Source organism: Acanthopagrus latus, chromosome 20 (genome assembly GCF_904848185.1).
Source record: "Acanthopagrus latus isolate v.2019 chromosome 20, fAcaLat1.1, whole genome shotgun sequence".
NCBI lineage: Eukaryota > Metazoa > Chordata > Actinopteri > Spariformes > Sparidae > Acanthopagrus > Acanthopagrus latus.
Genome location: NC_051058.1, coordinates 23973210 through 24000072, shown reverse-complemented (window position 1 = coordinate 24000072; position 26863 = coordinate 23973210). Strand labels below are relative to the sequence as shown.

Genomic DNA, 26863 nt, shown 5'->3' with positions numbered 1-26863 from the left:
AATGTGTCTGTTCAAAATGTCAAGACATTAAATAATTCACATATTTTTCCTAAAGCAGAAAAATAGACAGTTGGAGTGATAACGAGCGTGATTGTCTCGTTACCTCATTGTGTCAAACCTGTGTAATAATTAACATATTTGATTGTCTTCATATTTGCTTCTGAAATGAGATTATTATTAATGTCTGTATGTCCTGTGTTCAACCTTTAAATGACCACTATTCTTTAAAATCTTATAACCATTTAAGAACTGATCAGTATCGATATCAAGATCAATATCAATAACAAAATCAAGATCATATTGAATTTAAATGGTTCCGTCTCTCAGCTGCTCGATGGTTGGATCCGTTTCACCGCCGTCCGTCAGCAGGATGTGACACCAGCAGTGAAGTCGAATCTGTTTCATGTTGTTAAATACTTTTGTTTGTATTTATTTATTGTATAAATCACTTGTATTCATGTTTATGTGTTCATATTTTTATACATTTATTATTTGGCAAAATTAAATTCTGACCCCGTTCAAGACAATAAAACCTTTGAATTAAAACAACTATTTAAAAAATAAATCGACGTTGATGACACCACAACAGTGTGACAGCAGCAGCATGACGCAACTCAACCAGCTACACTGTTAATAAAAACACACACAGCAGTGATCAAATATCAGCAATCAATAATGTCAGCAATCAATAATGTCAGCAATCATCATCAGTTAATAAAACAATTTGAAATCATACAGCATAAAAACATCAACTGTACAGATATTAATGTCATGTTACATTCATACAAACCAAAGCCATGCAGAGGACGAGAACACAGTATTGATCAATCAGTCATTTCAATCGTATTGTGTGCTTTTCACACAATAAACAGGAACTGATATGTTTGTATTTATTAATAATGTGAAAACAAAGAAACTCGTTTTAAGAACATTGTTATTGAATTAAACATTTTGTGTTATTACAATAAATTATCACACTTTAACAAGAAACGTTCCACATTTAAAAGCATGTTGTTAAGTCTCTGATTAGTATATTTCAGTAAATTGATGTTCTTTTCTTGTTATGACAAAATAAGTTAAAAAGTTATATTTTTGTGTTAAATTGTGAAATGCTTCATTTTTAACAGATGTTTTTTCAATAATGTGAAGTTATCTTGTTAATGTCCCACATTCTAATAATATCATGATTTATTGTTATAATGTGAATCGTTTTTTATTTCATACTAATATGAACACATCTTGTTAAGATATAAAATGTTATAATATAGCGCTTTGTTTATTCAACATTTCTTGATATGACAACATTTATCACATATAACAAGAAATGTTCAACATTTGGAAGTATATTGTTGCAACATTAATCGCATAATGTTGTGTTAATAATAATGTTTATTATTGATATATTGGTAAAGTTTTGTTGTTATAAAACTATAAGTTAATAACAAATAATAAACAATAAAAATGTGTTATTACAATCATGTAACATGATTTTGTTACAGGATGAAGTTAACTTTAAAGTATAAAGTTTATTTTTGTGATGATTAACGTTAACAAGTTTTAACCTTATCACAGCAAAAAGTTCTGCTCCGTGTTTTAATAAAATAAAAAATATATTGCTGTTTATTGTTGAAGTTTTGTTGTTTTAACATGAAACATTTGAAGTATTAACATTAAACATTTAATGTCACAACAAAAAGTTAAGTTGTTGTTATATATGTATTACCTTTATTAGTGGTCTGCAGATAAATTGGTAGTTTACTCGATATAATAAAGTTAAATGTGAAACAAGTAATGTTAAACAAAAAAATGATATTGTTATAAGAGGAAATGTTTTGTTACTACATAAGTTATGTTTTGTTAAATCATCAGACATAAATGTTTTCAATTAGAACAATTAAACTAATTAAAGTCTTGAATTAAACTCAGTAATCTGCTCCAGCTCCTGACAACAACTTGTTTCTATCAGTATCAGAAATTTATCCAACCACTCTTCTGTGATTCACTGTTAATCCCTCAGTCTGGTCTTACAGGCTGGTGAAGGCCTCAGTCTGGTCTGACAGGTTGTTGATGACCTCAGTCTGGTCAAAGCCTGTCTTGCCCTCAGTCTGGTCTGACAGGCAGCAGGCAGAAGGACCGCCCTCCTCTGTTTGTTCTCTGTGCCATATCAGACAATGATCAGAGTCGATTAATATCATTTTGGCCCTTTAATTGCTCCTAATTAAACCTGACATGTCTTTAATTAATTAACAGAGGAGGATAATGAATTCAGGTTTGACTGGCAGCTCCAGATGTCCAAACCTGGTTGTCCTCTGTTTCTATTCTGCTGATACGTCCTTCGGTTGTCTCCTCTGTCCTTTATCGGGACTAAATACAGTCTCTGGGCTTTAATTGTGAAGGTGAGAAACATTTAGGGACACACGACTGTAAACAAAAGAGAAAAACTTCAGGAGAAAGGAACAATCTGTGACTGAGAGCCTGAAAACTGGATCACATGCACACACACACACACACACACACACACACACACACACACACACACACACAGTGTTTTACAATACTGGAAAAAAAACTGAAAATAAAAATACATTGTTATTATTAATAATAATAATAGTATTATTATTAATAATAATAATGATAATAATAATGATAGCACAGTAAAAAGGAGTTTCTGTGTTGGTGTTCAGGACTCAGTGTTGGGCTGGTGGAGGCGTGGCGCCACCTGCTGGATGGATTCTGTCAGTTTGCTTTCTTTAATTGTCTCCATATAAATCTGTTTCCTGGTGTTTGTCTCCATCTAGTGGACAAACTGGAGGTGATGCAGAGGCAAAGACATGATCAAGCTTCGTCATCCTGTTCTTAAAATATATCTGAAGATATGATGTACAAATATTACTTTGGTACAAGTAGAAGTCACCCATGTGACCAGTTCACAAGGAAAACTCTTCAAGTATTTGATATTCAATGTACGTGAGTATCAAAAGTACCAGTAAAAGTAATTATTACATTATAAAATGTCTTCTTTGGCTCTGAGGCAGCATGTCATCTGTAAAGTAACTAGTAACTAAAGTTATAAAATAAAGAGCAGAAGTGGAAGTATAGTAGTAGCAGAACATTTAAATACTCAGGTAAAGTACAAATACCTGAAAACTTTGCCTAACACTTCAGTACAGTTCTTAAGTAAATGTACTTAGTTTCATCCACCATGGGGAGTGAGACAGAGACGAGGAGACGTTAAATAAATACAAATAAAGTGAGTTGAAGAAAGTTTGAAAGAACATCTGATTTTGGGGGGCTTTGGACTACATTTCCCATGAGTCCTCTCTCTCCTCTCTGTGGAGGGAGGAGAGTAGGAGGAGCAGGAGCAGCAGGAGGAGGAGGAGGAGGAGGAGGAGAGGGGGAGTTTGGGAAAGAATGTGTGGAATTCATTTCCTGTTCTGCAGCTCTCCCAGAGAGCGAGGAGTCGCAGTCATGGCCGAGTGTGAGCTGAAAACTGAGATCTGAACATGATGAAGGAGCTCTGACTCCTCTGCTCCTGCTCCAGTCTGCTGCTCCTCTGCAGGAGGACTGAAGAGGAGGTGGAGGAGGAGGAGGTGGTGGTCCACCATGGCCGAGCCCCTGCTGAAGAGGACCTTCTCCAGGCTGAGAGGCAAAGACAGATCCCGCAGAAAGACCGACCCCAAACTGAGCGGTGAGTTCAACTTGATGTTCAGTCAGAGAACAAAGTGTTCAGCAGACGGAGGCTTCACACATTCTCACACTGCTGTGTGTCTCTGAACGCTGCTGCTGGACACACAACCCTCTGACACACAACAGCACACAACAGAGACGTGACTGACCATTTACCCCCTGATACACAACAACACACACCACAAGTGCTTCTCACTGAGCAGCACAAGTTAAAGTTCGTCCACCACATGAAACTGTGTCTGGACTGACTCCTGTGTCCAGCACTCAGAGTAGTTTCAGTCTCCTGCCAGCTGCACACGGCTGATGTTATTGAGGCTGCTAGCAAACAGCTAACAGAACTGACATGAAGATGGCTGTGAGTCCAACAACCTGCACTGAGAGACAGAGAAATGTCTGACACACACACACACACACACACACACACACACACACACACACACACACACACAGGTAGATCGTGTCCATCTTGGTTTTAACACCTGTGGTCGTCTGAACACATCAACATCTCATCACTGCTTCTTACTTCATCTGTAAGTCCATCAACAAATCATCACGTGACGTTTCTTCCTCCACATGAGCAGAGAGACACAACTGTTTCTACTCTGCTGAGATTCTGGAGTTTACATTTCAGAAACAACATTAAATGTCGGTTGTTTTGTTGGTTTGTTGTTTTGTCAGTTGGTTGTTTTGTCGTTTCATCACCAGGTTTAAACAAAACCTGTTGAATCTATTTCCATCAAACCTGGATGGAGGATGGGCCTCGATCCAGAACAGACTCCCTTAAGTTCTGGCAGGAATCCAGAATTTTTTTTTCATATCCTTTAATGTTGTGACGCCATGATTCCACATGTTGGTTAATTTCTCTGGGAATCATTTTTGACTCTCGATGAAAAACTCAGGTCTGTTTCGGTGGCTGGTGTTCCCTCACAGAGGGAACCAGCAGACGGTCAGTGCTTTGCTGCAGGGCACTTCAGCAGGCGCTAACATGGTCAACATTGAGTTAGAGTCCTGAAGACAGAAACATTATCAGTGAGTTGTTACACAGAGCCTCACTTCACTCTGCAGCCATGTTAGCAGCTAGCAGCAGGCTAACAACATGCTTAGAGAAACAGTGCTACCAGGCTGATGTTTAGCAGGTATAACATTTACCAGGTTTACCATTTAAGTTTAGCACTTCAGCATACTAACATGAGCTAACTGTCGGTGAGCACGGAGTCCAACTGAGGCTGATGTGATGTCATCAGTCCTGCTGGTAGACCAAAGTAGTGGACGCCTGTAAATGTTAACCGGATGATGCCGCTAAAGTCCTCTGCTTTATAAAGCTGCAACATTTAATGGATTGTCAACTGTTAACTACTTTGATGTTCAATTTTGTTAATCATTTCATAAAATAACCCTTTTTAAAATATGTTCTTGTTTCTTTCCTCTATGACGGTGAACTAAACGTCTTTGGGTTGTGGACAAACATTGTGGCCGACATCTTGGATTTTGGGAAACACTGATTGGCATTTTAGAAGAAATAAGAAATGAATCAGGAGAAATAATCAACAATGAAATAATCAGTAGTTGCAGCCGGACTGTGGTTTATGTTCAGTCTGGCTCAGATGGTTCTGTGGGAAAGCTGAAGGGCGACATGAGCCTCCAGGTGAGGTAGAAACTACAGGAAGTTAGTGATTGTAGTTTATCAGCAGGTGGAGCTGCAGCAGAGAGATTAAGACCTGAATGCTCTTCCTGTCTCAGTGTGACATCAGTTCAGTATCATTTTCTGTGACTGCCCTGAGAATCTCCATGTTTGTAACTTTTCTTCAGTGTCAAAGTAATCTATTACATTAATGAGTACACTGCAGACAGTCGGTGTGTTTGTAAAAGGGTCGCTCAATCAAAGATTCAGCTCACATTCATCATTTCTTTGTCTTTTGACTTCCCTCGGAAGCCACATCCTCTGATTGGTGCCTGTTGACCTTGACCCGACTGCAGCCCAGTTAAATAAGTTAAATGGAGACAGAATAAGAGTTTTCTGCAGCATTCAGTCCAAATTATTTCTCTAAAATGAAACTTTCCTTTTCCTGATTCGAGGTCTTGAAATGGTTTCATGCGTGTCGCCGTCGGGAGGATTTTTTTTCCATGCTGTGTGTATTTTTAGAGCAGCTCTGTGTTGGATCACACTCACATTTAAACTGTGAGCGGAGTTCAGCTGCACACTGACACACACACAGATCACGTTGTTCTTCTGTCTATAAGAGCAGATCCACAGCCAATAGTCAGCTGGCAGAGCTGTGATGTCACCTGTGATGTCACTGTTAGGTGCTTAGCTCCTGCTGGTACCGTGAGCATCATCTGTGCATGAACACATGACACACGTCTTCTGTGTTCATCAGCATCACACCGACACACATTTAGAGCGGGGGGGTTAGCATGACGCTAGGCTAAAAGTTTACCCCTTGCTGTTTTGTGCTAAGCTAAGTTATACAGATCCTGGACGAGCGAAATCACTGAATAAGTGTCTTAAACCTCCGTTCTTTTTGACGACTCCACTGGTTTTAAAAAGAAGCCTGATTGTATGTAAGCTTATGAGAAAATGAGATCATCGTCTCAGTTTCTAGTTCCAAAACTATTAATAGTCACCGCAACTGTCTGTCTGTCTGTCTGTCTGACTGACTGACTGTCTGTCTGTCTGACTGTCTGTCTGTCTGACTGTCTGTCTGACTGTCTGTCTGTCTGTCTGTCTGTCTGACTGTCTGTCTGTCTGACTGACTGACTGTAATCAGCTCATCTACACACAGAGTTTAATGTTCAGCTTCCTGCAGACACACTGGGTCAGTTGACCATTTCCTGTCATTAGGCCTGTGTGTGTGTGTGTGCGTGTGTGTGTGTGTGTGTGTGTGTGTGTGTGTGTGTGTGTGTGTGTGTGTGTGTGTGGTTACTTCCTGTTTATCTCTCCGTGTGATGTCGCAGTTACTGAGATTATAGTTATAAAACTGTTAACTCTGCTCACAGAGACACGGTGTATTAAAGAGTAACAGACTCAAGTGAAAGTAAAGATGTGGTGTTAAATGTTACTTTGGTAAAAGTGAAAGTCACCTGTATGAATAGTACTCAAGTAAAAGTCTTGAAGTATCTAAAATTAAATGTACTTCAGTATCAAAAGTATCAGTAATTACAATACTACAATATGACTTAATTAAGACATGATAATCTACAAAGTAACAAGTAACTTAATTTATCAAACAAATGTAGTGGAGCTTATAAAGTAGCAGAAAAGTACCTCAAATCTGTACTTAGTATTTGAGTAACTGTTGACCTACATCAGTTTACTGGAGCTTTCCACTGACCTCAGCACATTATGAGGTCCAGCATTATTTTGGTCCCCACTTAGCTGTCGGTCCCCACACGGTGAGTGAGCGCTCAGGTTCAGACCCCACAGACAAAACAGAAGCATTTAAACATGAACTGACTCCAGATCAGTAATCATATATTATATTACATGTTCAGTGTTCAGTGGACACAAGGTTCACTGGACTTTTAACTAAACTTAAACTAAATGAATGAATGAAAATGTATTTTCTGTTGATGTTAGGCAAACAGCTGTGTGTGTCTGTTTGAGTGTGTGTGTGTGTGTGTGTGTGTGTGTGTGTGTGTGTGTGTGTGCTGTTGCTGACTGCAGTCTGTGTGTGTTTCTGTGTATTTTAAGACTCTAATGAATAGTGAATAGACAGCAGTGTGTTTAGTCTTAAATACATAGACTTCATTGACATCCGCACCGTCACAGCTGTTTATTCACCCCCCCCCCCCCCCGTCCTTTCTCACTGATCAGCATTTCTCAGGCTTCTGAAAATGTGCAACAGATGTTTTAATATTAGCACACACTCACTCACACACACACACACACACACACACACACACACACACACACTGACATGCTATCAGGTACTGTTTGGCCTCATTCAGATGACAGGAAGTGGCGGCCGACCTCAGGAGAGTATCACTTCCTGTCTGGTCTTGTACCCAATCAGAGAGCCAGGAGACGAGCTGGTGAACACAGAGGAGCATTTAGCAGCTACAGAGACAGATAACTCCCTCAGGAGGAGGTGGAGACCAAACACAGAGCTGAAAGACAGAGAAGACTGGACTTAGTCCCGATCCCTGCATTCAGGCCCGGGTGCAGTGTCCTGGTTCTTGTTGGAATAGAGGTATAGAGGACGTGTTGTTTTCATTTTCTTTATTACAAGCAGTAAACAATCCATAATAACTTTACATTGTTGCTGATGAGTTGTGGCTTTTTGGTGTATTTGTTGTCATATGAGTCCAGCAGTGAAGTTGGGTCACTTGGTACCGCTCCTCTGACATCAGAGCAGACTGACAGGGTAGCAGCACAGCTAATGCTGTTGCTATGGTTACAGTCAGGGGAACAAACCTCTGGTTTGAATCAAAAGTTAAACTGCTGACCTGAATCTTCACTGAGGTGATGTCTCAGTGATCTGAGAGGGTCCTTGAGAAGTTCCTGAGGTCTCTGTGATCCTTGAATGGGTCATAGAGGTGGTTCAGAAAATCTCAGAGAAATCCTTGAGAAGTTCTTTAGGAGTTTTCATGGGACCTTGAGAAGGTTCCAGGGTCCTAGAAGAGATTCCAGCTGTGCGGAAGGTATCATTGGATCAGAACACACTTCCAGATGTCTTCGATGAGGTCCTTCAGCTCCTTCAGGATGTTTGAGGGACTTTGACTGAGTTGATCAGCACCTGAGTGTGAAGCATCAGTCCTGTTGCTAAGGTAACCTGACAATCTGAAGACAGGTTAAACTATTTCCCTGAGCTGTGATTGGTTTAAACAGCCACCTGTCAGCCAATCAGAGAGCAGGATACTGTAAGATGATCTCAAACAGACAAACAGCTCCTGTGGCCTCTGACACACACACACAGACACACACACACACACACACACACACACACACACAGGGTTTATTCATGCAGCTCGATCAGATAGTGTGCACACTGTGTGTCACGAGGATCACAGACACACACACACACACACACACACACACACACACACACACACACACACACACACACAGGAAGCAGAGAGCTGGAAGAGAGGATTCCAGATGTTCAGGACGTGAGAGAGAAACTCTGGTTATAACTGATGAAGCGCTGTTTTAGATTTTCCAGTTTGTTTCACCAGAAACAGCTGATGTGATCATAGAAGATCAATAACGACAGAACGGTGCAGACGGCTTCCTCCACAAAGCAACAACATCACGTGCTAAACCACATCTGATCATCAATCAAAATAAAATAAAGAGTTCAGTCAAAAGTCGCTCTGTTTCCTGCAGCTGTTTGTGTCTCAACGTAAGAGGAACATTGACAGGATGCTGAACTTACCTGTTTTTAGGCAAATCAACAGTTTGGCTCCAAGTCACCATATCAGAGGATTAATGACATCATCAATAAAGATGATCAAAGGAGCGGACACAGTATCAAGACAGAGTGAGACTGCGAGAGACTTTACCTCTGCATGTTCAAACACATGAATCATTTTGTATTTCTGTTTTGTAACAGAGCTTTTCAAAAAGTAACTCTCATCAGTCTCCAGAGTTTCGTCTTTAACAAACGAACACAGAAGCACGAGAGTGAGACACAAACCAAGGAGCAGAACCAGCCCAAGAACCACAGAATTACTCACCACTGAATTCCTGCTCACTCCTCAGATTTCTTAACACCAAACGCAGACTTTAATCCTCCCATGAGACACTAACAACAGCTGTGTGTGTGTCTGTTTGTGTGTGTGTCTGTGTGTGTTTGTTCTGCAGATGTTACAGTGAAGCCTGACACTGTCCTCCAGACTTCTTCTTCACCCTCATCACCATCGATGGTGACCACCAGAGCAGCAGCAGATCCTGACCCGCCCTCACCGCCACACAACCACATCACAGTCGCTAAGAAACAGTCGTGGGCACGACAGGGCTCTGCGGCTCCGCCCACCACCATGCTCTCAAGCTCCACCCACACTAGAACCTCTGACCGGGAGCGACTATCAGGGACGTCCCAGGATGCATCTGGGCAGGTGTGGAGTCAGAGGCTTGCGCAGGAAAAGGTATGAGGTGGCCGAGTTGGAGGCTCAATTTATGTGTCACATCAGTCCAGCTGGACGGAAATAAGATTGTATTGCAGTTCTGGATGGTTCAATCTGGGTCCAGAGATGTCTGAACCCTCCCTCTTAGAGTTCTCAACGGGTCGGGCCGGCCCAACAAACCCGACCGGACCCACAGGTTCGGGCCGAAAGAATACACAAATGAGCCGGTCGGGTCGGGCCTCAGGCTTCCTTTTTTTATAAAACACATTTCTTGCAGGTTGTAAATTATATATTGTTTGTTGTGAATCATCATGTTCAGGTGTGGTAGAGAGTAAGTCTGGCTGCTGCTTCATGGGGGCAGACGCACACCTGATGCCGCTGCATGAGATAACAGGTGTATGAGGAAAACAATGCAGGTGCGTGGGGGGTCGGGTTTGAGCGGGTTCGGGCAGACAGTTCATGCTGGTGTGTCGGGCTGCGTGGGGTTCAGGCTTAAAAACCCGCGGGCCAGGTTGGGTCAGGTTGTAATTTTCAGGCCCCTTGAAAACTCTACTCCCTCTTGACCCAGTCCTCATCCTGCTTCCTGAGGTTTAATCCCCTTCGTTTGGCCTTTTGAGTTTGACCTTGCGTTCATGATCTTCTCCTGGTGATCAATCCATTCTTCTGGTCCTGCTCCTGGTAGTTTTGGCCATACGTCTTGTTTTGCTCTCGGTAGGTTGATGAAGTTCATCTCCTGCTTCTTCTTTCTCTTGAGCTCTTCTTTCTTGTTCCGCTCTGTTCTTCTTGTAACCTGACCTCTTCTTCTGCCCGGGTAGATGGACCCATACTTCTGATTCTTCTGTTGGCCCTTCATTTTTGAAGTGCCCACAGATGTTCGACCTCTCCTCTGATCCTGCATCTGGTAGATCAAACCCTCCTGCCTGTTGTACCCATTGTAGCTTGCCTCGTCTTTCTGGTTTTGCTCTTGGTGGTGTGACCCAGTCCTCATCCTGTTCCCTGAAGTCTGATCCCCCATCATTTTGTCTTTGACCTATGTTCATGTTTTTTTTCCTGATAGTTGTTTTGCTTCTGGTAGTTTGATGTCTCATTCTTCTTCTTCAGGTAGTTTAAACACCTTTGCTTTGCTCGTGTACGGGACCTTCTGGTTCTTCAGTAGACCCTTCTTTCTTGATGTACCGATGGTAGTTTGACCTCTCATTTTAGACCTGCTTCTTGTAGTTTAATCCCTCCTTCTATTTTTTGTTGCTGTAGTTTGACGCAAGTAGTTTGAACTCCTCCTTGTTTAGCTTGTGGTTGATGGGCCACTTTTGTTTCATACTTCGGCCCGTCCCTCTTGATGTTTTGTTTAGTTTGCTCCTTCCTTCTGGATCTGCTACTAGTTGAGCCCCGTGTAGCTTTTTCCTCTTGTTTTCTCCTGGCAGATAGACTAAACCAGCTGTTCGTGGTAGTTTGATCTCTCCTCTTAATACTGTAGTCTGTCCTTCCAGTTTTGCTTCTGGTGTTTGACCTATCCTGTCAGTACTTTTACTCCAACTTTATGTTCTCTTCTCAGATGGAGCAGTGTGGTGACAGGATGTGCGTCAGTCTGGCCCGGGATATGACCAGCATGTCCTGTGTTCCCGCCACTTCAGTGTTAGTCCACCAGGAAGCCCCCCAGCCGCCAGGGATCTCTCCTGGTGTCCCCACCACCTCCATCAGCACCAAGTCTGCCCAGCGCGCCTACCTGCAGAGCCTGGACCGCAGCAGCCGAGCCTGGGTGCTGTCTTCAGGAAAGACCCAGGCTTCAGACGAGGCCTGCAGGCTGCAGGAGGAGAGCAGCAACAACATCTGGTATAACCCGATCCCTGAGGAGGAGGATGCAGGAGGTCCACACAAGGAGGAGGAGATATGGAGGAGGAGGGATGAGAGGGAGGAGGGAGGAGCAACAATGAGGGCGGGTCCGGGTGATACCAGAGCAGAGCTGGGAGATCCACAGGAGGGTGTCAATCCAAGTGTCAGCCACCTTATTGATGACATCACAACAGAAAACACAGGTAAGACCACCTCCCGGCTCCACCTGATTCACTTACATACACACTTTTTGAAAGTGTTGAGTGTTTGTGCGTCTCTCCCTCAGAACATCCTCAGTCAGACTCTAGCCCCGCCTCCCAGAAGAAAGGTGGCGTGTCCGGTAGTGTGATTGACAGGCTGAGGTCTCCTGGTACAGTGAGGAAACTCTCGCTCAAGATGAAGAAACTTCCTGAGCTCCGCCGCAAACTCAGCCTCCGCTCCTCCTCCCGGGCCCATAGGCAGGGAAACGATAGCAGAGGGGGCGGGGATGAGTCGACCAGTAAGAATGCAGCGTCGTCCTCAGCCTTGTCCAACCAGAATGTGATCAGCAGATATCACCTGGATAGTTCTGCCCCTCCAACCAGACCGCTGCGGCGCTCATCAAGAGGTCGTTCTGCCAGTAAAGGAGGTAAACAACATAATGACAACATGCCTATCCATATAAACTGCAGAGCAGGGTTAAATCTTTATTGCCACCCTGCTGGCAGTGACGGTGACACCAACACTACTGAGGTGCTGTAGATCAGAGTCCTGCATGGGTTCAGGTAGCCGACGGGTCACCATTTTCAAGGCGTCAGGTGCAAAACATTTTTTTTTTAAATTATCATTATTAGCGACACATCTACAAAAATCTGCCTGCATTTCAAAATGATAAGCATTTATATTTCATATGAGCTCATTCATGCATGCTTGCGCTCTCCCAGAACTCCCATTCCCTCACTGGCTTACTTTCATTTTTAACAATTGCGTCTGTCTAATTTTCCTTCAGATGCGGATTGGGTGTCGGTATCAATTTATAGTGGGTTGGCTCGGGTGCGGAATGTAAGTTGTGCTACTGTTGTAAAATGGGTCAGATGCGTTATGTATGGTGGGTACAGGCGGGTGCAGGTTTGCAGCTGGCTCAACAAGAGTCAGGTAGGTACAAGCATTCATCACAACACTGCAAAGAGACTCATATTACTTGAAATAAGGGGAATGTGTTGTGTAACGAAGATGCTCGTGTCTCCAGGTTTCATCAAAACATTTCTCTTTTGTTTGGAGACATAAAGCCTGAAAATCGGACATATTCAGTCCACTATTAACCTCCAAAGACCAAAAACTCTCCTGCATTCATTTATTTTCATCAGTCAGGTGTCGGACATCATTGGACTGAAGTGTGAAACCTCTCGTGGCTCATTTAAAGTCACAATTTTTACATTTGTTTGTCAGAGAACAGATGAAATTAACAGACTTTTTAAAAACATTGGTCAGTTTTTTTCCCCTCTGAGCTCTGAACCTCAGAGCGTTAAAAAGATGTTGTCTCAAGTTTATCAGTTCTTCCTCAGTGTCGATGTGTCCATGAGTATTTTTATGTCCTAAACTAAACTGTGGCTGAAAAGAGGAAATCTTTCTTTTAATAACCTGAAAACAATAAATCCATGAAGTCTAATGATAAAAGATATAAAACAAAACTTAACTTTCAGTCGGGACACAAACGGTAGTCGTCCAGTCAGACAGTGAATTATTTCGGATTACTGAATAATTGAGTACTTTCATGCTTCGTCAACAAGGCCGACCTTCCTGAAACGTTTCCAGCAGACAACTTCTCATTAAGCCACCGACACGGTCGTCCAAGGCAGAATCTCACCTTCCACAGATGAGGTGAAATGTTGATGGGCTGAGACGCTCACAGAGCTCGACATCCAGGTGAAATAACAAGTTTTTAGGGAGTCTCCAGCAAAAACATTCAGAGAAAGCTCAATAACATAACGAGTGGAGGGAGCACCTCTCTGAGGTGAATCGTCTCACACAGAATCAACTTAAACCACCACATGATGATAGCAGTCCGGAACACGTTGCCTTCATCCATCACTGAAATGTTTCGCCTCGTAGGCTATCTCAGCGATGGAGACTCTCCTGAGCTGCTGCCACGGCAACAAGCCCCTCCCCCAACGACCTCCCAGGAAACAGTGTGCGACGTCAGCTCCTTCCGACTGTACGTGGGCTCTGACCCACAGAGGTGCAGCCAGCGGGTGACGGGCCTACTGACCGTCCACCTGATGGGCCTGGAAGAGATGAAGACCAGCAGGTAACAGTACACCTGCATCTAATACTTGCTGCTGATTGGGCACTTTTCCTGAATATAGCTAGATGAAGACAGGTGACCTGCTGACAGCTGTACTCACCTGTTGATGTTCCGGTTCTGGTCTGTTCTGTCCTCTCAGGTCCGAGGGCAGTAAGGAGGTTTTCCTGGCCATCCAGATCGACGGGGTGACGAGAGCGAGGACCGCCCTCTTGACGCTGCGAAGCTCCGCCCTCTCCTTAAACCACGCCTTCCACCTGGAGCTGGAGCGAGCGCGCCAGCTGCGCATCGTGGTGCTAACACCAGGTACTGATGCCATCTGTGACCCAGTTCTGCTAATGTTCCTGGACCAGCACTGACTCTGATGTGTCTCTGCAGCGGCAGGATCGAAACCAGGAATGGATCAGACGTCAGCCGCTCCAACCAGGAACAGAGTCTGCGGTCTGGGCGGAGTCTCCATCCCCCCACTCTTTAAAGGTCTGTTACACCACAGTACTTTATTTTAAAGGTCCGTTACACCACAATACTTAATAATCCATCATTATGATCTAAATGTTCATGAGGTCAGAGCGGGCAGCTGCTGTTCTTCTGTCTGTCTGTCAGGGAGTCGCAGTCAGCAGCTGTGTGTGAAGCTGGAACCTCGAGGACTCCTGTACGTCAAACTGTCTCTGCAGGAGAGCTGGGACACACAGGTACACAACAATACACAACCACACACACACAGTCACTCTGCTAACACTGCAGAGTAAAGTCACAGTAACTTCACAGACTCAGTACCTAGAAGAGTCAAAGTAAAGATACAGAGTGAACGTCTCCATACAAACTGATCACACGACAGGATTTACATCCACACACATTACTCACAGTATTACTGCAGTACTGTGGAGTACTACAGTATGAGAGTACTACTACCCAGTGAGGAGGCAGCTGAGTGTGTGTCTTCCTCCCCACAGTCCAGCAGCGACAGCTCAGTGCCTGCTAATGTGTTTGGGGTTGAACTGCACCACCTGGTGGAGAAAGAAGGATGTGCAGCTCCGATCCCTCTGCTGATCCAGAAGTGTGTGTCAGAGATCGAACGCAGAGGACTGAAGGTATAACTATTAACAGATGTTGCTTATATTTACATGTTTGGCTTCAGGTAGGGGTCAATAATATAATCAATGACACAGATCAATAACACAGCCGCTGTGTGTGTGTGAGGTGGTGGGTCTGTACAGACTGTGTGGGTCTGCGGCGGTGAAGAAGGAGCTCAGGGATTGGTTTGAGAGGAACAGCTCGGCCGTGTGTCTCAGCGAGGACCTCTACCCCGACATCAACGTCATCACAGGTCAGTCCAGACACACCTGAGTGACTCCACCTGTCTGTAGCTGCAGAGAGTCCACCTTGACGACTCTACTTGTGTGTTCTCAGGTATCCTGAAGGACTACCTGCGGGAGCTGCCATCTCAGCTCATCACCAGGACTCTGTACGAGGTCGTCAGGGAGGCCATGACGCTGAGACCTCCACCTTCACCACCTGCAGCCCCCGATCCTCTGCTGGCCCAGAGCACCGTGGATCTGCTGTCCTGTCTGCCGCCTCCAGAGAGAGTAACTACTGCAAATACAGTCCAGTTAATCACACGCAGACATGAGGTGTGGACCAGCGTTAGTGTTCACAGCCGGCAGATCCGTGTGAACACTCACACTGGTGACAGCAGTTTAATGAAGAGGCAACACACCGATCAATCAATAATTAATCCAGTGAACAAGCTCCAACTTTTTTGTGTTAAAGTAAATGAGATGAAATAAGATTGTTGGGACATTTTCAGCACTTTGCATTGTGGGAGGATCTGATTTAAACCTGTTTCCTGAAAATCAGGAACATTCAAGTGAACACTTCTTCTTGGCTACAGCTGCGTAAATTCATGAAAAACTGTGACAGCTGTTGATTGTGGGGTTCCGAGTGACCAGCAGGTGAGCTGGCGGACCTCTACAGGTGTACTCAGTACTACAGGTCTGTGCTGAGTCAGTGTCGCCCCCCTGTGGATGTTTACTTCTGTCCTCTCTCTGCCCTCAGGCCACCTTGTCTCTGCTGCTGGACCACCTCAGCCTGGTGGCTTCCTTCAGCTCGTCCAATCGGATGACGCACCAGAACCTCGCCGTCTGCTTCGGCCCGGTGCTCCTCACTCCGACGCAGGAGGCCTGGAGGGTGGGAGGAGGAGGAGGAGGGAGGGGAGGTGCAAAAGGGCTGGGTCATGGTGAAGAGATCGCAAGTGCAGTGGATTTCAAGCGACACATCGAGGCGCTGCACTACCTGCTGCAGCTATGGCCAGGTGAGACAGCTGTTAACCACAAGCTCCGCCCACTCTCACATTCTTGCGCTGCCATGGTAACTGCCAAACTTCTAACAGGTTGTCATGTAGCTGTTCATGTCTTGTCCCTCAGTGCCGACCCATCGAGTCCCCACAGGCGACCACATTGACGTCTCCAGCGCCGTCACTTCTCTCCCCCTGAGCAAACAGCAGCTGCGGAATCCTGCGCTGCGATTGGCTCTGCCCCAGACCACAGAGGAGGAGGTGGTGGTGTCACGTCGGGGTCGAGGAGGACTGGGTCGGCTGGATAGCCCACCACCAATCAACCGGTATGCCGGAGACTGGAGCATCTGTGGACGAGACCTCCTGTCGGGACAGGACGCCGACTACGACGAGGTGGCAGGAAGTGAGAGTGACGGAGGTAAACACACACGCTTTAATCTGTCCGGCATGATCGTGGCCTCCTGTCCTTCTCACTCCTCCATGTTGTTTCAGGCAGTGGAGATGAAGAGGAGGAGGAGGAAAAGAAGGAGGTGTGGTCTTCTGCAGGAGGAGGAGGTCTGTACGTGGACGAGTTCATGGACTTTGACGCTCCGTTCAACTGTCGACTCAGTCTGAAGGATTTTGATACTCTGATCCACGACCTGGACCGAGAGCTGGCCAAGCAGATCAACATCTGTCTGTAGAGGAGGAGGAGGAGGAAGAAGAGGAGGAAGAAGAAGAGGAAGAGGAGGAGGAAGAAGAAGAGCAAGAGGAAGGGGAGGAGGAAGAGGAGGAGGAAGAGGAAGGGGAGGAGGAAGAAGAAGAGGAAGAGGAGGAAATATTGGTTTCACAGTCTGAACTTGAATTTTGAGTCTGAATTTAATTTGACTTCAATCAGGTTGAAAACTTTATGCTCATTTCAGATGAATTGAGTCTAAATTGTAAATAAAGTTATGTTTGTTTGCTCAAAGGTTCCTCGGCAGTCTTAAAGTTACTCACACAGCTCCAGCACAACACAGCTCTTATGTCTGAAACTGACCTCAGACCAGCTGTTAGTTGGCCTCTGACCTCCTCTGATCTCAAACTGAAAGACTTTCAGGACCAACAGCAGCGTTTCTGTCGTCTGAAGACTTCAAAGAAAGACGAGAAAACTTTAATGAGGAATAAAAAGTTCAAATCCCGTAAATATGAGAACTGAAATAAATGAACGAGACGGATTGGGTTCTTGTAGCGTCTCTGGATGATTCCTGACTCCTGACGATCTGTCAGTCTGACGCTCTGCCAAAATAATGACAACAATCAGATTAATTTATTGTCTGATCCAAAGATACACGAGCGAAAACCTCCTCGGAACGTTTTATTATTATTATTATTATTATTATTATTATTATTATTATTATTATTATTATTATTATTGATGTACAGCTGTTTTAAAGACCCTCTGAAGTCACAGAAGTGAACTGATGTTGTTGTTCTGGGTATCAGGGTGGGTCCTGCTGGGTCCCGTTATGGTCCTGCTGGGTCCCGTTATGGTCCTGCTGGGTCCTGTCGGGTCCTACTTGGTTCTGTCAGGTCCTGCTGGATCCTGTCGGGTCCTGCTGGGTCCTGTTGGACAGTATTGGGGCTGTTTGCACTGTTGAAGCCATAATTTCACTTGCTGAAACTTTTAGTTGAAGAGAACAAACTGTAGAACTCGTCGCTCTCCTGCCTCATCGCCCTACATGTTTCCTTCAGGTCTCTGTGGGATCTGTAGTTTTCTGTCAGCCCTGCAGGTTTTTGTCGCCCCCCTTTAAGAACCTGTGTGGAGGTGGATCAGCAGAGTGACGTGGTCTCCAGCAGGTCAACAGTATTTTCACGGTACAGAGTTTCTCACTGTGAGTGTGTGAAGGAGTCGATGCCATATTCAGTGTTGCTGTTGTTGTTTTTTTATTGTTGTTTTTTGACAGTATTATTTTTGTTTTGCACAACTTCAATAAGCACTTCTGTTTTTTAGTGATGATGACAATGTTTCTATGCAGATGATGTAACCAAAGTGTTGAAGCACAGTTCCTGTTGGAACAGACCACAGTCTGTATGTCTTATAACCTGACCAACTATTAAACACATTATTATTATTATTATTATTATTATTATTATTATTATTATTATTATTGTTGTTGTTGTTGTTGTTGTTGTTGTTGCTGTCTCCCAAGTCCAGAAGAAGACAGAGCAGCAGGCAGAATATTACACACTGATCCATTAACACACCAGACTCCATTAACAAATGTGGTGATTTTAAGAGTTGTTGAGTTAAAACAAAACTCTCAATCAAAACTCTGTGTGTGTGTGTGTGTGTGTGTGTGTGTGTGTGTGTGTGTGTATGTGTGTGTGTGTGTGTATGTGTGTGTATGTGTGTGTGTGTGTGTCTATGTGTTCCAGCGGCTGCTCGGAGCGTTTGTGCCCTCGGTATCGTCTGACAGGACTCTGACTTGCTCTTCAGAGTCCTCTGAACTTATTGAGGGATCAGAACATATTTATTATTATAATTATTATTTATTGTCATGGACGATGTTTGAAGAGGTTTTTTGTGGTCCGGCTTCAGAGGGTTTATGACAGGAAGTGACAGGTTCAGTGTTCAGAGCAGGGAAACAAAACTCACCTGTTGGTGTTGGACAGGTGTCTTCTGTTCACTCTGCTGTGATCCTCACAGTCTGAGTCTTCTGTGAACATGAGAAGATTTTAAAATGTTATGAATATGTGACATGTAAATACATCTTTGAGCAAAGCGCTGTGTGAATCAGATGTGTCAGTGTAGCAGACTGGGTTCTGTTTGGTTCTGTGTTGGGTCGTTACTGAATGAGACACACGGCACCGCTGAGCAGGAACATGTTATCACGTCCATATTAACATTTTTCTGATTATCAGTGTTTGTATGTGATACTTTGTGCGATGCAGCGTCGTCTCTCTGCACATCAACACTGAGTAACTAAAGGTATCAGATAAAAGTAGTAACCTGCACAGGTTCAGTCTGTGAGCAGATCGTTACTGACCCAATAAACTGAACAAACAAACTGACCTTCACACATGTATACTGGGTTACTGTGTTTACGTGTGGCGGACCCTGCCACCTGTCTCCGTCAGACAGTGTTCTGGCAGCTTGTTGTCCTCTGAGGACAGTTTGTTCACTGATGGAGACAATAATTCAATAATTACCTCATGAATGTTGTACCTGATCAGCCTGTCAGTCTGAACTCAGGTCTCTAGCCGACCTGAGGGCAGGCTCCGCCCGGCTGTGACGACATTGCTTGGCCCTTCTTTTTTTTTTTTTTCTTTTTTTTTGCAGTTCGCTGATTGGCTGACAGAGCGAGCAGCTGCGGGATCAGAGTGCTGATTGGTTGTTGTCCCTCTCTCTCGGTGGGGGGCGTGTCCAGCGCGCGGACAGGGACCGCCGATCGTCCTTAAAATGGCCGAAATATAAAAGACGCAGAAATAAAGATAAAGACGAGAAAGAGGAGCTGTGGACCCGGCCGCCGCGCTCTGAAGGGCACCTGAGTGGACCGAAGTGGACCGAAGTGGATTCTTGTGGATTCTACTGAGAGTAAAACTTTTTCGATGAACTGCACCAGGTGAGGTCCGATACGAAACTGCGCCACAGCTGCTTCCGGTTCGGTTCAACCTGAAGCGTCGACAGCTTGAAGTGATCAGAACTGTTCGCTCCGTTCATGAGACCGACCGAACTGGTTCAGGAGCGCAGAACAAAATGTTTGCATCAGTTTCAGCTGCAGCTCAGAATTTCTATCGACAATCGATCAGCTGATCACTCTCTCCATTAATCGATTACTTGTTTGTTTCATCAGTGACACCATAACAGGTCCAGTTAACAGCAGAGCGCACAAAGTGACATCTTATTTAATATGTCATCATCATTATAGGCAGGGGCGGTTCTAGAGTGTGACGGGCCCAATCAGAACCATGATGTCATGAATAATGTGACAACAACCAAACTTGAGAAATGTAAACATGTCTATTTCAGCAGCAGAGAAGTTCTGACCGAACCTTCAGCTGCAATCACACAGTGATAACACAACAAGTTATTGATCTGAGATGATCACAGTTCTGAGGATCCTTACAGCACAGAACCACCAGGTCCATTCTACAGAACATACAGTAATATACATTCATCACACCCACACAGAACAATAACCGACCCCAGGACACTTCAGTCATTTAGAGTCGGACTGGGAACAAAAACCGGTCCTGGTATTTCCACCACTCGTTATCTGCCTCTTCATCCTCCTCCTCTTCGTTTGTTCCTGCTCGTGCTGATATTCCTCACTGTCCTGTCTTTCTCCCTGGTGTGCCGACACCTGGTGTAACCGTGGTAACCTCACCTCTGCCAGCAATCTGCAATAATACTTTTTTAATACATCTAATAATAATAATCTAATAATACTTCATTGATATGCATCCAGTAAGAAGCTACACAATAATCAGTTCGAACGCAGGCGAACTGGTTAAGTGATGTTGTTGTACTGGACTTATATTAACGTTATATTATTGTAGAGGAGCCAGTGGAGGTGAGGTTGGCACGGTTACCACGGTGTCGCTGTCCGCCATTGTTTGTTGTGTTGTTGTTGTTGTTGTCACCGCTGCATTGTATTGTGGGATATTTATGCCAGCATAGTGTCCAGTGCTTGCATACTGGTATATTTACTGGAAACAGCATGCACCTCACGTACCACTGGGTTCATACGAAGGTTTCGGACATATTGAAAAATCTCACATACTCTTTTAGGATACTCAGGAGCATGGTAGTGTGGAGTTTCAGATGCAGCCTCAGTCTTGAAATTCCCTGAAGGCATTGCTTCATTTTAACGTTTGCAAACAAATAATCAAATTGAAAAATGCAGGTAGATTTGTTTTCTTTCAAACCATGCACGTTTTTGAACATCTGAATAAGACATTTCGTTACAAAACAATGCAGACAGATGTGAAAGGTTTGTGACTGGAGACTGTTGAGGGTAACATGACTGTGATATAGAGACTCGTATGGTGTATAAATGCTGATCAGATTGCCGCGCTGTTGAGTGAGACGGAATTAGATTAATTTGGCTGTTATTTAGCATAAGAACATTATTGACGGGGCCGACAGAAATGATCTTGGGGCTGCATTGCTGTGATCTCTGCCTCCCTCTGACATCGGCAGGCATCGGTCTGACATCGGTCACTCTTACAGCATTGTGTTTCTGTACCTGTATGAATGTGTGTAACAACTCGTTTCCAGCTGTTACAGTAGATGTTCTACAGACGTCGTCACACTTCTGTGTGTAATCGCTCCTTTTTATTTTACTTTCGTAATTCTAATGGTTTGTTTGAACTTTTCTTGTTTTTGGTCCAAGTTTGTAGTTTGATGAATATTAATTTATCTGATCTGATAAGAAACGCATGAAGATGAAAATAAAGACAGTGACATGAACTCAGATATTTACCACTCTGTTTTCAGGGTTCACGTCTGGATAGACACAACATTTCTGTAACTGAGCGACTGTCTGCTTCCTGTTTACAGTGGTGGCTGCCTGCCTGGTGTACATGAGGTCATATGATTTTAAACAGTTCAGTTCTCGTCTACGTGTGGATGAGTCTCAGTGTGTCAGTGAAACAACATCTGGGAGATGTGTTCATGTAGCCCACCTGTAGTTCACCCGCACAGGTGTGTTCACTTGACTGTGTGGGCGGGTTCAGGCTTTGATTGACAGCTCAATTTAGTTAGTTAGTCAGTTTATCAAAGTTCATTTAAACAGAACCGGTTCAGTTAGCTTAGCTTAGGTTAACGTAGCTCAGCTCAGGTTAGTGATGATGTGTACTCTCTTCACTCTCTCTCTCAGGTTCCTCCACATCCTGAGCCCTGGGGGTCGGTCTCCCATCATGCCCGTGGACATGGCCGTGAGGATCTGCCTGGCCAGCTCTCCCCCTCTCCGCTCCTTCCTTGGTAACTACGACAACCCTCTGCTGAAGCGCTGTGAACCGCTGAGACCCTGTTTATCCAACGTCGCTGCATCAACCATGACCTCGACGTCAGCGAGCGCAGAGCTCAGCGGCGGCCTGGTGTGGATGAAGAGGAAGAAGAAGAAGAACGTGGTGTTTGCAGACTCTCGTGGCCTCGCACTTACCGCCGTCCACATCTTCAGTGAGGCAGACGACTTCCCGCTGACCGAGCTGCAGTTCCACCTGACGGAGATAGAGGGCGCCACAACAGGAGACGGCAGAGGTTAGTAAACAAATTAAATGAAATTAAGCAGCGAAGAAGATCATTTAAGGATGAGATTTGATCCTGAAGGTTTGAGTCTCTCTGATGAGTTGAGTCTAACGAAGTGAAGCGAGAACCAAACATCTCTAATCGGCTCGTCTCACTTCATCAGCCTCAAATCAGCACTCTTTGATACCTTCAATCATTAAGTTGGTAGAACTGCTAATGTGTTTTTCTTACAAACCTTCATGTTTGTCTTCCAGAAGCAGCAGATTGTGGTCCAGGCCTTATGCTGGACTTCATCCAGCCAGCTGCAGACTATCTGGACCTGAGGAACCGACTCAAAGCTCAGCAGGTGTGTCTGGAGACCTGTTCTGTGAAGGACCGTCTGTTGTCAGGCACCGTCCAGGTCCGAAACCTCTCCTTCGACAAGTCTGTCTCGGTCCGGATCACCTTTGACTCGTGGCGCTCCTTCCAGGACGTTCCCTGTCTGTACCTGAACAACATCTACGGCTGCCCCGACATCGACACCTTCTCCTTCTCTGTCTCGGTACCTGAGCTCATAGATCCTTCCGACACAGTGGAGTTCTGCATCCAGTACCAAACTCAGGACCACACCTTCTGGGACAACAATCAGGGGAACAACTATGGGCTTGTAGTGGTGGACCCAAATGGCAGCCTGACCCGGAACACTGAGAGCACCGCTGGGGTGGAGATCCAGAGGGACCGCGGTGTGGAGAAGGAGGAGATGGCGTTTGACCCCTTTGGAAGTCCCCGGACATCAACAGGGATCTTCCCTGAGTGGCAGAGCTGGGGTCATGTTGAGACCAGCGCCCCCTACTGGTGAGACCACCAGAGGACATATTTTTAAAGTTGCACTCAGTTTTGTTGTTTGAAAGCCACCGGACCCTCACGTGAGCACTGATACCCTCCAGACGAGTTGGTAGCAAACACTCAAGTCACTTTAGCTGCCTGAACATGAAGTCTTTAAAGTCTTAATGAAAGTCAGTGTCAACATCTGGAGTCTGTCTGGACAGAGACTGAGCCAGATGTGGCCTGAGTATTGCACACTGGAGCTGACTCAACAAGGAGAGCCCGACTTGGCTCACATCTGGTCCTCCTGAGCAGGATTTCATCCAAGGGTGCCGACAGTCAGCCACAATTAATGGGGATTAATACGTGCTCAAAGCTTCCCAAGAATTCAGTAGATTGCAAGGCACTTTCAAGCACCTTCAAGCACCTTTGTTGCAGTCCAGGAATCTGTAACAACTAGACCCTCACACCAAAAACCTCAGACTGGGTCTGGAGTGAGCCTGTCCAGATTTTATCCCTCTTAAGACCACCAGAGAGTGGAAGGATTCAGCCAAGTCAACATCTGGATGTGTCCAGGTGCTGAAGTTGGACCACAGCTGGCCTCTCCAGAAAACAAGTTCCACTACCCTGTAAGAAGCCTGGATGACCTCATCATTTATACGTTTCACGAGGAATCAGTTGAAACGGTTTCCAAAGGATTCTATCACTTTCACGAGTATCCAGAGTCTCACAAGTGATTTCTTAAACCTACCTAATGATCCATGATCGGTTTAAGGTGGTACCACATGTCCTCAGAACCTCCACAAGGGTTCTTTAACATTTTTTAGATTCACAACATTTGGCTCCACTCATCAGCTTTTCACAGGAGTGTTTAAACACGTTCAGTGGTTTGTATTCTTGACACAAAGGATGAATTAAAAGAGACTTCATGTTCTCCGGCGGACAGTTAGTGACCAGCTCCTGGTTCTGGATGATTGGAGCAGGATTTGGGTCCAAGGATGCGACACGTTCCTCTGTAGCTCTTTGGGTGTCTTTTACTGCAGTTTTCACTTTTATTTCCTGTTTTCTCTTCCATAATGATTCATTCAGAGCAGAAACCCTTCAGGATGTGAGTCCTGAACCAGCAACCAGGATCACTGTGTTCTAAAGATTCAAGGTGCCTGAAACCAGTCCGACATCCAGTCAGGCGTCCAGGGATTGTAGCAGTAGAAAAAAGATTCCAGTTTTATAGATTTGGTCTGTGGATTAAAACTGTAAATTCTTCTCTGGGTCCATGTTGGGACACTGTGTAGAACCCTTGATGCCTTCAGGCTCAGTTCACCTTTAATTTGGTCCAAAGATCTGTGGACTTGTTAAGGTTTAGATCCGAAGTCTCGTCTCAGAGTATTTTATCTCCGCTGCAGAAGTTTAGTGATGACTGTAAGTACTTCAGACAACAGTTGAGCCCATGACAGCTCGGTTCTGAGGGGCGGGGGTTCGGATTCAGTCCCACCTGATAAGCACTTTTTGGTCCCTTCTCACATTTCATAGAAATGTTCATACCTTGGTGACCTGGTTTAAACAGGTTAACAGCAGAGTGAGCATCTGTTCTGAGTGTCAGTGTGACACTAAACCACAAACTGAACCCACCAGAACTCCGTGAGAAGAACCTGCACTTTAGTTCTTATTGGTCCTTCAGCTTTAGAATCTGCTGTTGATGCGAGACAACACATGCTTTGAAATATTATCATGAGTGATGGTGGTACCGGGTCACATTCAGAACATATACAGGGATATATTCTGATGCTAATGACATCACGATTAAACAACAGGCAGGGACGGGACTTAGAGCCAGACCTCCACCTCTGTAACCATGCACAAACAGGTCTGGAGCCCAGAAACAGAGCTGCTGCTCTGGAGTCTGGGTCGAAGTGTCTCAGCCTCTCTGATTGGTTAGACTCTGACTTTTCTTATTTATAGAGAGGCCAAGCCCCGCCCCTTTCTGTACGCCACCAGGAAGTGTTTCAGCCCTGACATCCGAGTGAGCGGCGAGGTGAAAGGTCAAAGGTTCTCTTTTATTAAGTTTTATTTCTTTGTTTTCACATTAGCGTGAGGCTGTGGTGTTCCTGTTCCCCTGGTAACAGGTAGTTAGTATGTTGTCACGGTAACTGCTGTAGATGGAGACCTAAAGGTAAACCTGAACTTCCTGTTAGCTCCTGTAGCCATACCAGTCAAAAAAGCCTTTTCTAAGCTGTGTGTGTGTGTTGGGGGGATGTATAAAGAATGTGACAGGAGGTTTGGGACCGATGTGAAGTGAATGTGTTTAAAGTGAACTCATGTTGCTGATTTGATTTGGCTGCTGGTGACCTCGTGCTGTGTTCAAGTCACGTCAGGTTTATTTTATATAACACCCGGTGCCTTGTAGTGATGAATGTGGGCGGGGTTTCCGGGGGGGGTTCAAGGGGTGTGGCTCCAAAACTACCAAGGTAAGGGTCATGTTATGGCTAGCAAGCTAGTCTGCTAGCACATTTTAGCTCTTTGAGCTATTATTCTGGCTGATGTCAACCGTAACATTCAGTTTTTATTGTGATCAATATTTTGATCTACATGTTTCAAAATGAATTAATTTATCGAGAAAGAAGTTTGTTGTGTTTTTACTGCAGCACCTTAGCTACAATGCTAACGTTGCTAGCTGCAGACAGCTACATTTCAAAGACTCAGCGTTTTTGTAATAATCAGGTTAATCAGTAACACCTTAGTAACCATCATTAATACATCGTACATTTAGAGTAAATTAAGTGTTTGTTATATCTTTTTGACTACAAACAAACAATTACATATTTTATAAATCATTTATAAAGATATTGTCTATTGTAAAATTCCAGCTGATGTAAATAAAACTCTGATAATGTGTGTTAATAAATCCTGTTGTTCATCTGTAAACACCAGTGTCATAAAGATGATACTGGTGTTTTTAAAGTCAGAATATCTCAATAAATGATTTATAAACTTAACTATGCAGGTAATCATAAAGTGTTAGCAGCAAATCTCTGAGTTATGACGCTCATCAGGTTTCCTCCCGTCTGTCAGCTCAGTGTTCAGCAGTGAGATTTAAAGTTCTTTATTCCGACGTGACCTGAACGCACCACTTCATCCACCGGTTAGCCAGAGTTAGCTTGTGCTAAATTAACAGACATGATTAATGGCATTTAACATGGCTAGATAGTAAGCTAGCTGGCTGCTAGCATTGGCGACTGTACTGTAGCAAGGCTATATTGTAAAGTGCAATGGAATGATGATGTCATGATGTTACGATGTAAGCATGAAGTGAGTGACTGTTCCTTATATGTGTGTCCTTTCATAATAAAAGTCTAATGTTTATAGCGTTCAAACTTTTGTGTCTCTATTCTTCTAAACTTGGTGACATCACATCGGTTTGGCCAATTAAATAAAATTTTAACAGGAAGCGAGTTTCAAAATAAAATGCAAAATGACCTTTGAAGTATTTTGTGAATAATCAAATAGTTTGACTAACATTAGAGTTGAAGGGTAAGAACAATGTTAACAACGTAAAGTTAAGTTGATGTGCGGATGACGGTTCTCCGAGAGAAACTGAGTGCGCGGGAGGTGAAATGCAGTCTGAGCCGCAGAGAGACGAGAGGCTGATGGGAGCTGACGGGCCGGCAGAGAGAGTCGTGATTAACATTCT

The 26863-nt window shown here is 44.4% G+C and overlaps 2 protein-coding genes across 4 annotated transcripts; both read left to right on the top strand.

Annotated features, from left to right (window-relative positions):
* The first annotated feature begins 3435 nt into the window (after nt 1-3435).
* LOC119010034 (rho GTPase-activating protein SYDE1) lies at nt 3436-18253 on the top strand. 2 transcript variants are annotated; one of them, XM_037081865.1, is made up of 14 exons: nt 3436-3688; nt 9491-9774; nt 11306-11786; nt 11870-12211; nt 13675-13870; nt 14007-14170; nt 14243-14341; nt 14468-14556; nt 14818-14955; nt 15065-15191; nt 15275-15450; nt 15920-16175; nt 16288-16575; nt 16650-18253. In XM_037081865.1, the coding sequence occupies exons 1-14, from the start codon at nt 3604-3606 to the stop codon at nt 16838-16840; spliced, it is 2916 nt and encodes a 971-aa protein (XP_036937760.1). In that variant the 5' UTR covers nt 3436-3603; the 3' UTR covers nt 16841-18253. The 2 variants fall into 2 exon arrangements, with proteins under 2 accessions (XP_036937760.1, XP_036937761.1); XM_037081866.1 differs by lacking the exon at nt 16650-18253 and having other exon boundaries at nt 16266-16472.
* Nucleotides 18254-19518: 1265 nt separating this feature from the next.
* On the top strand, nt 19519-26546 carry LOC119010050 (protein phosphatase 1 regulatory subunit 3C-B-like). 2 transcript variants are annotated; one of them, XM_037081907.1, is made up of 3 exons: nt 19519-19741; nt 22001-22383; nt 22626-26546. In XM_037081907.1, the coding sequence occupies exons 1-3, from the start codon at nt 19728-19730 to the stop codon at nt 23207-23209; spliced, it is 981 nt and encodes a 326-aa protein (XP_036937802.1). In that variant the 5' UTR covers nt 19519-19727; the 3' UTR covers nt 23210-26546. The 2 variants fall into 2 exon arrangements, with proteins under 2 accessions (XP_036937802.1, XP_036937801.1); XM_037081906.1 differs by lacking the exon at nt 19519-19741 and adding an exon at nt 21669-21825.
* Nucleotides 26547-26863: the final 317 nt, after the last annotated feature.

Excerpts from the sequence above, each read along its gene's own strand:
- LOC119010050 (XM_037081906.1), top strand. The coding sequence starts at position 21,788 with ATGTGTTCATGTAGCCCACCTGTAGTTCACCCGCACAG. Across the intron at positions 21,826-22,000 it reads CCTGTAGTTCACCCGCACAG|GTTCCTCCACATCCTGAGCC; the intron begins GTGTGTTCACTT and ends TCTCTCTCTCAG. Across the intron at positions 22,384-22,625 it reads CACAACAGGAGACGGCAGAG|AAGCAGCAGATTGTGGTCCA; the intron begins GTTAGTAAACAA and ends TTTGTCTTCCAG.
- LOC119010034 (XM_037081865.1), top strand. The coding sequence starts at position 3,604 with ATGGCCGAGCCCCTGCTGAAGAGGACCTTCTCCAGGCTGAGAGGCAAA. Across the intron at positions 12,212-13,674 it reads TCGTTCTGCCAGTAAAGGAG|GCTATCTCAGCGATGGAGAC; the intron begins GTAAACAACATA and ends TTCGCCTCGTAG. Across the intron at positions 14,956-15,064 it reads TCGAACGCAGAGGACTGAAG|GTGGTGGGTCTGTACAGACT; the intron begins GTATAACTATTA and ends TGTGTGTGTGAG.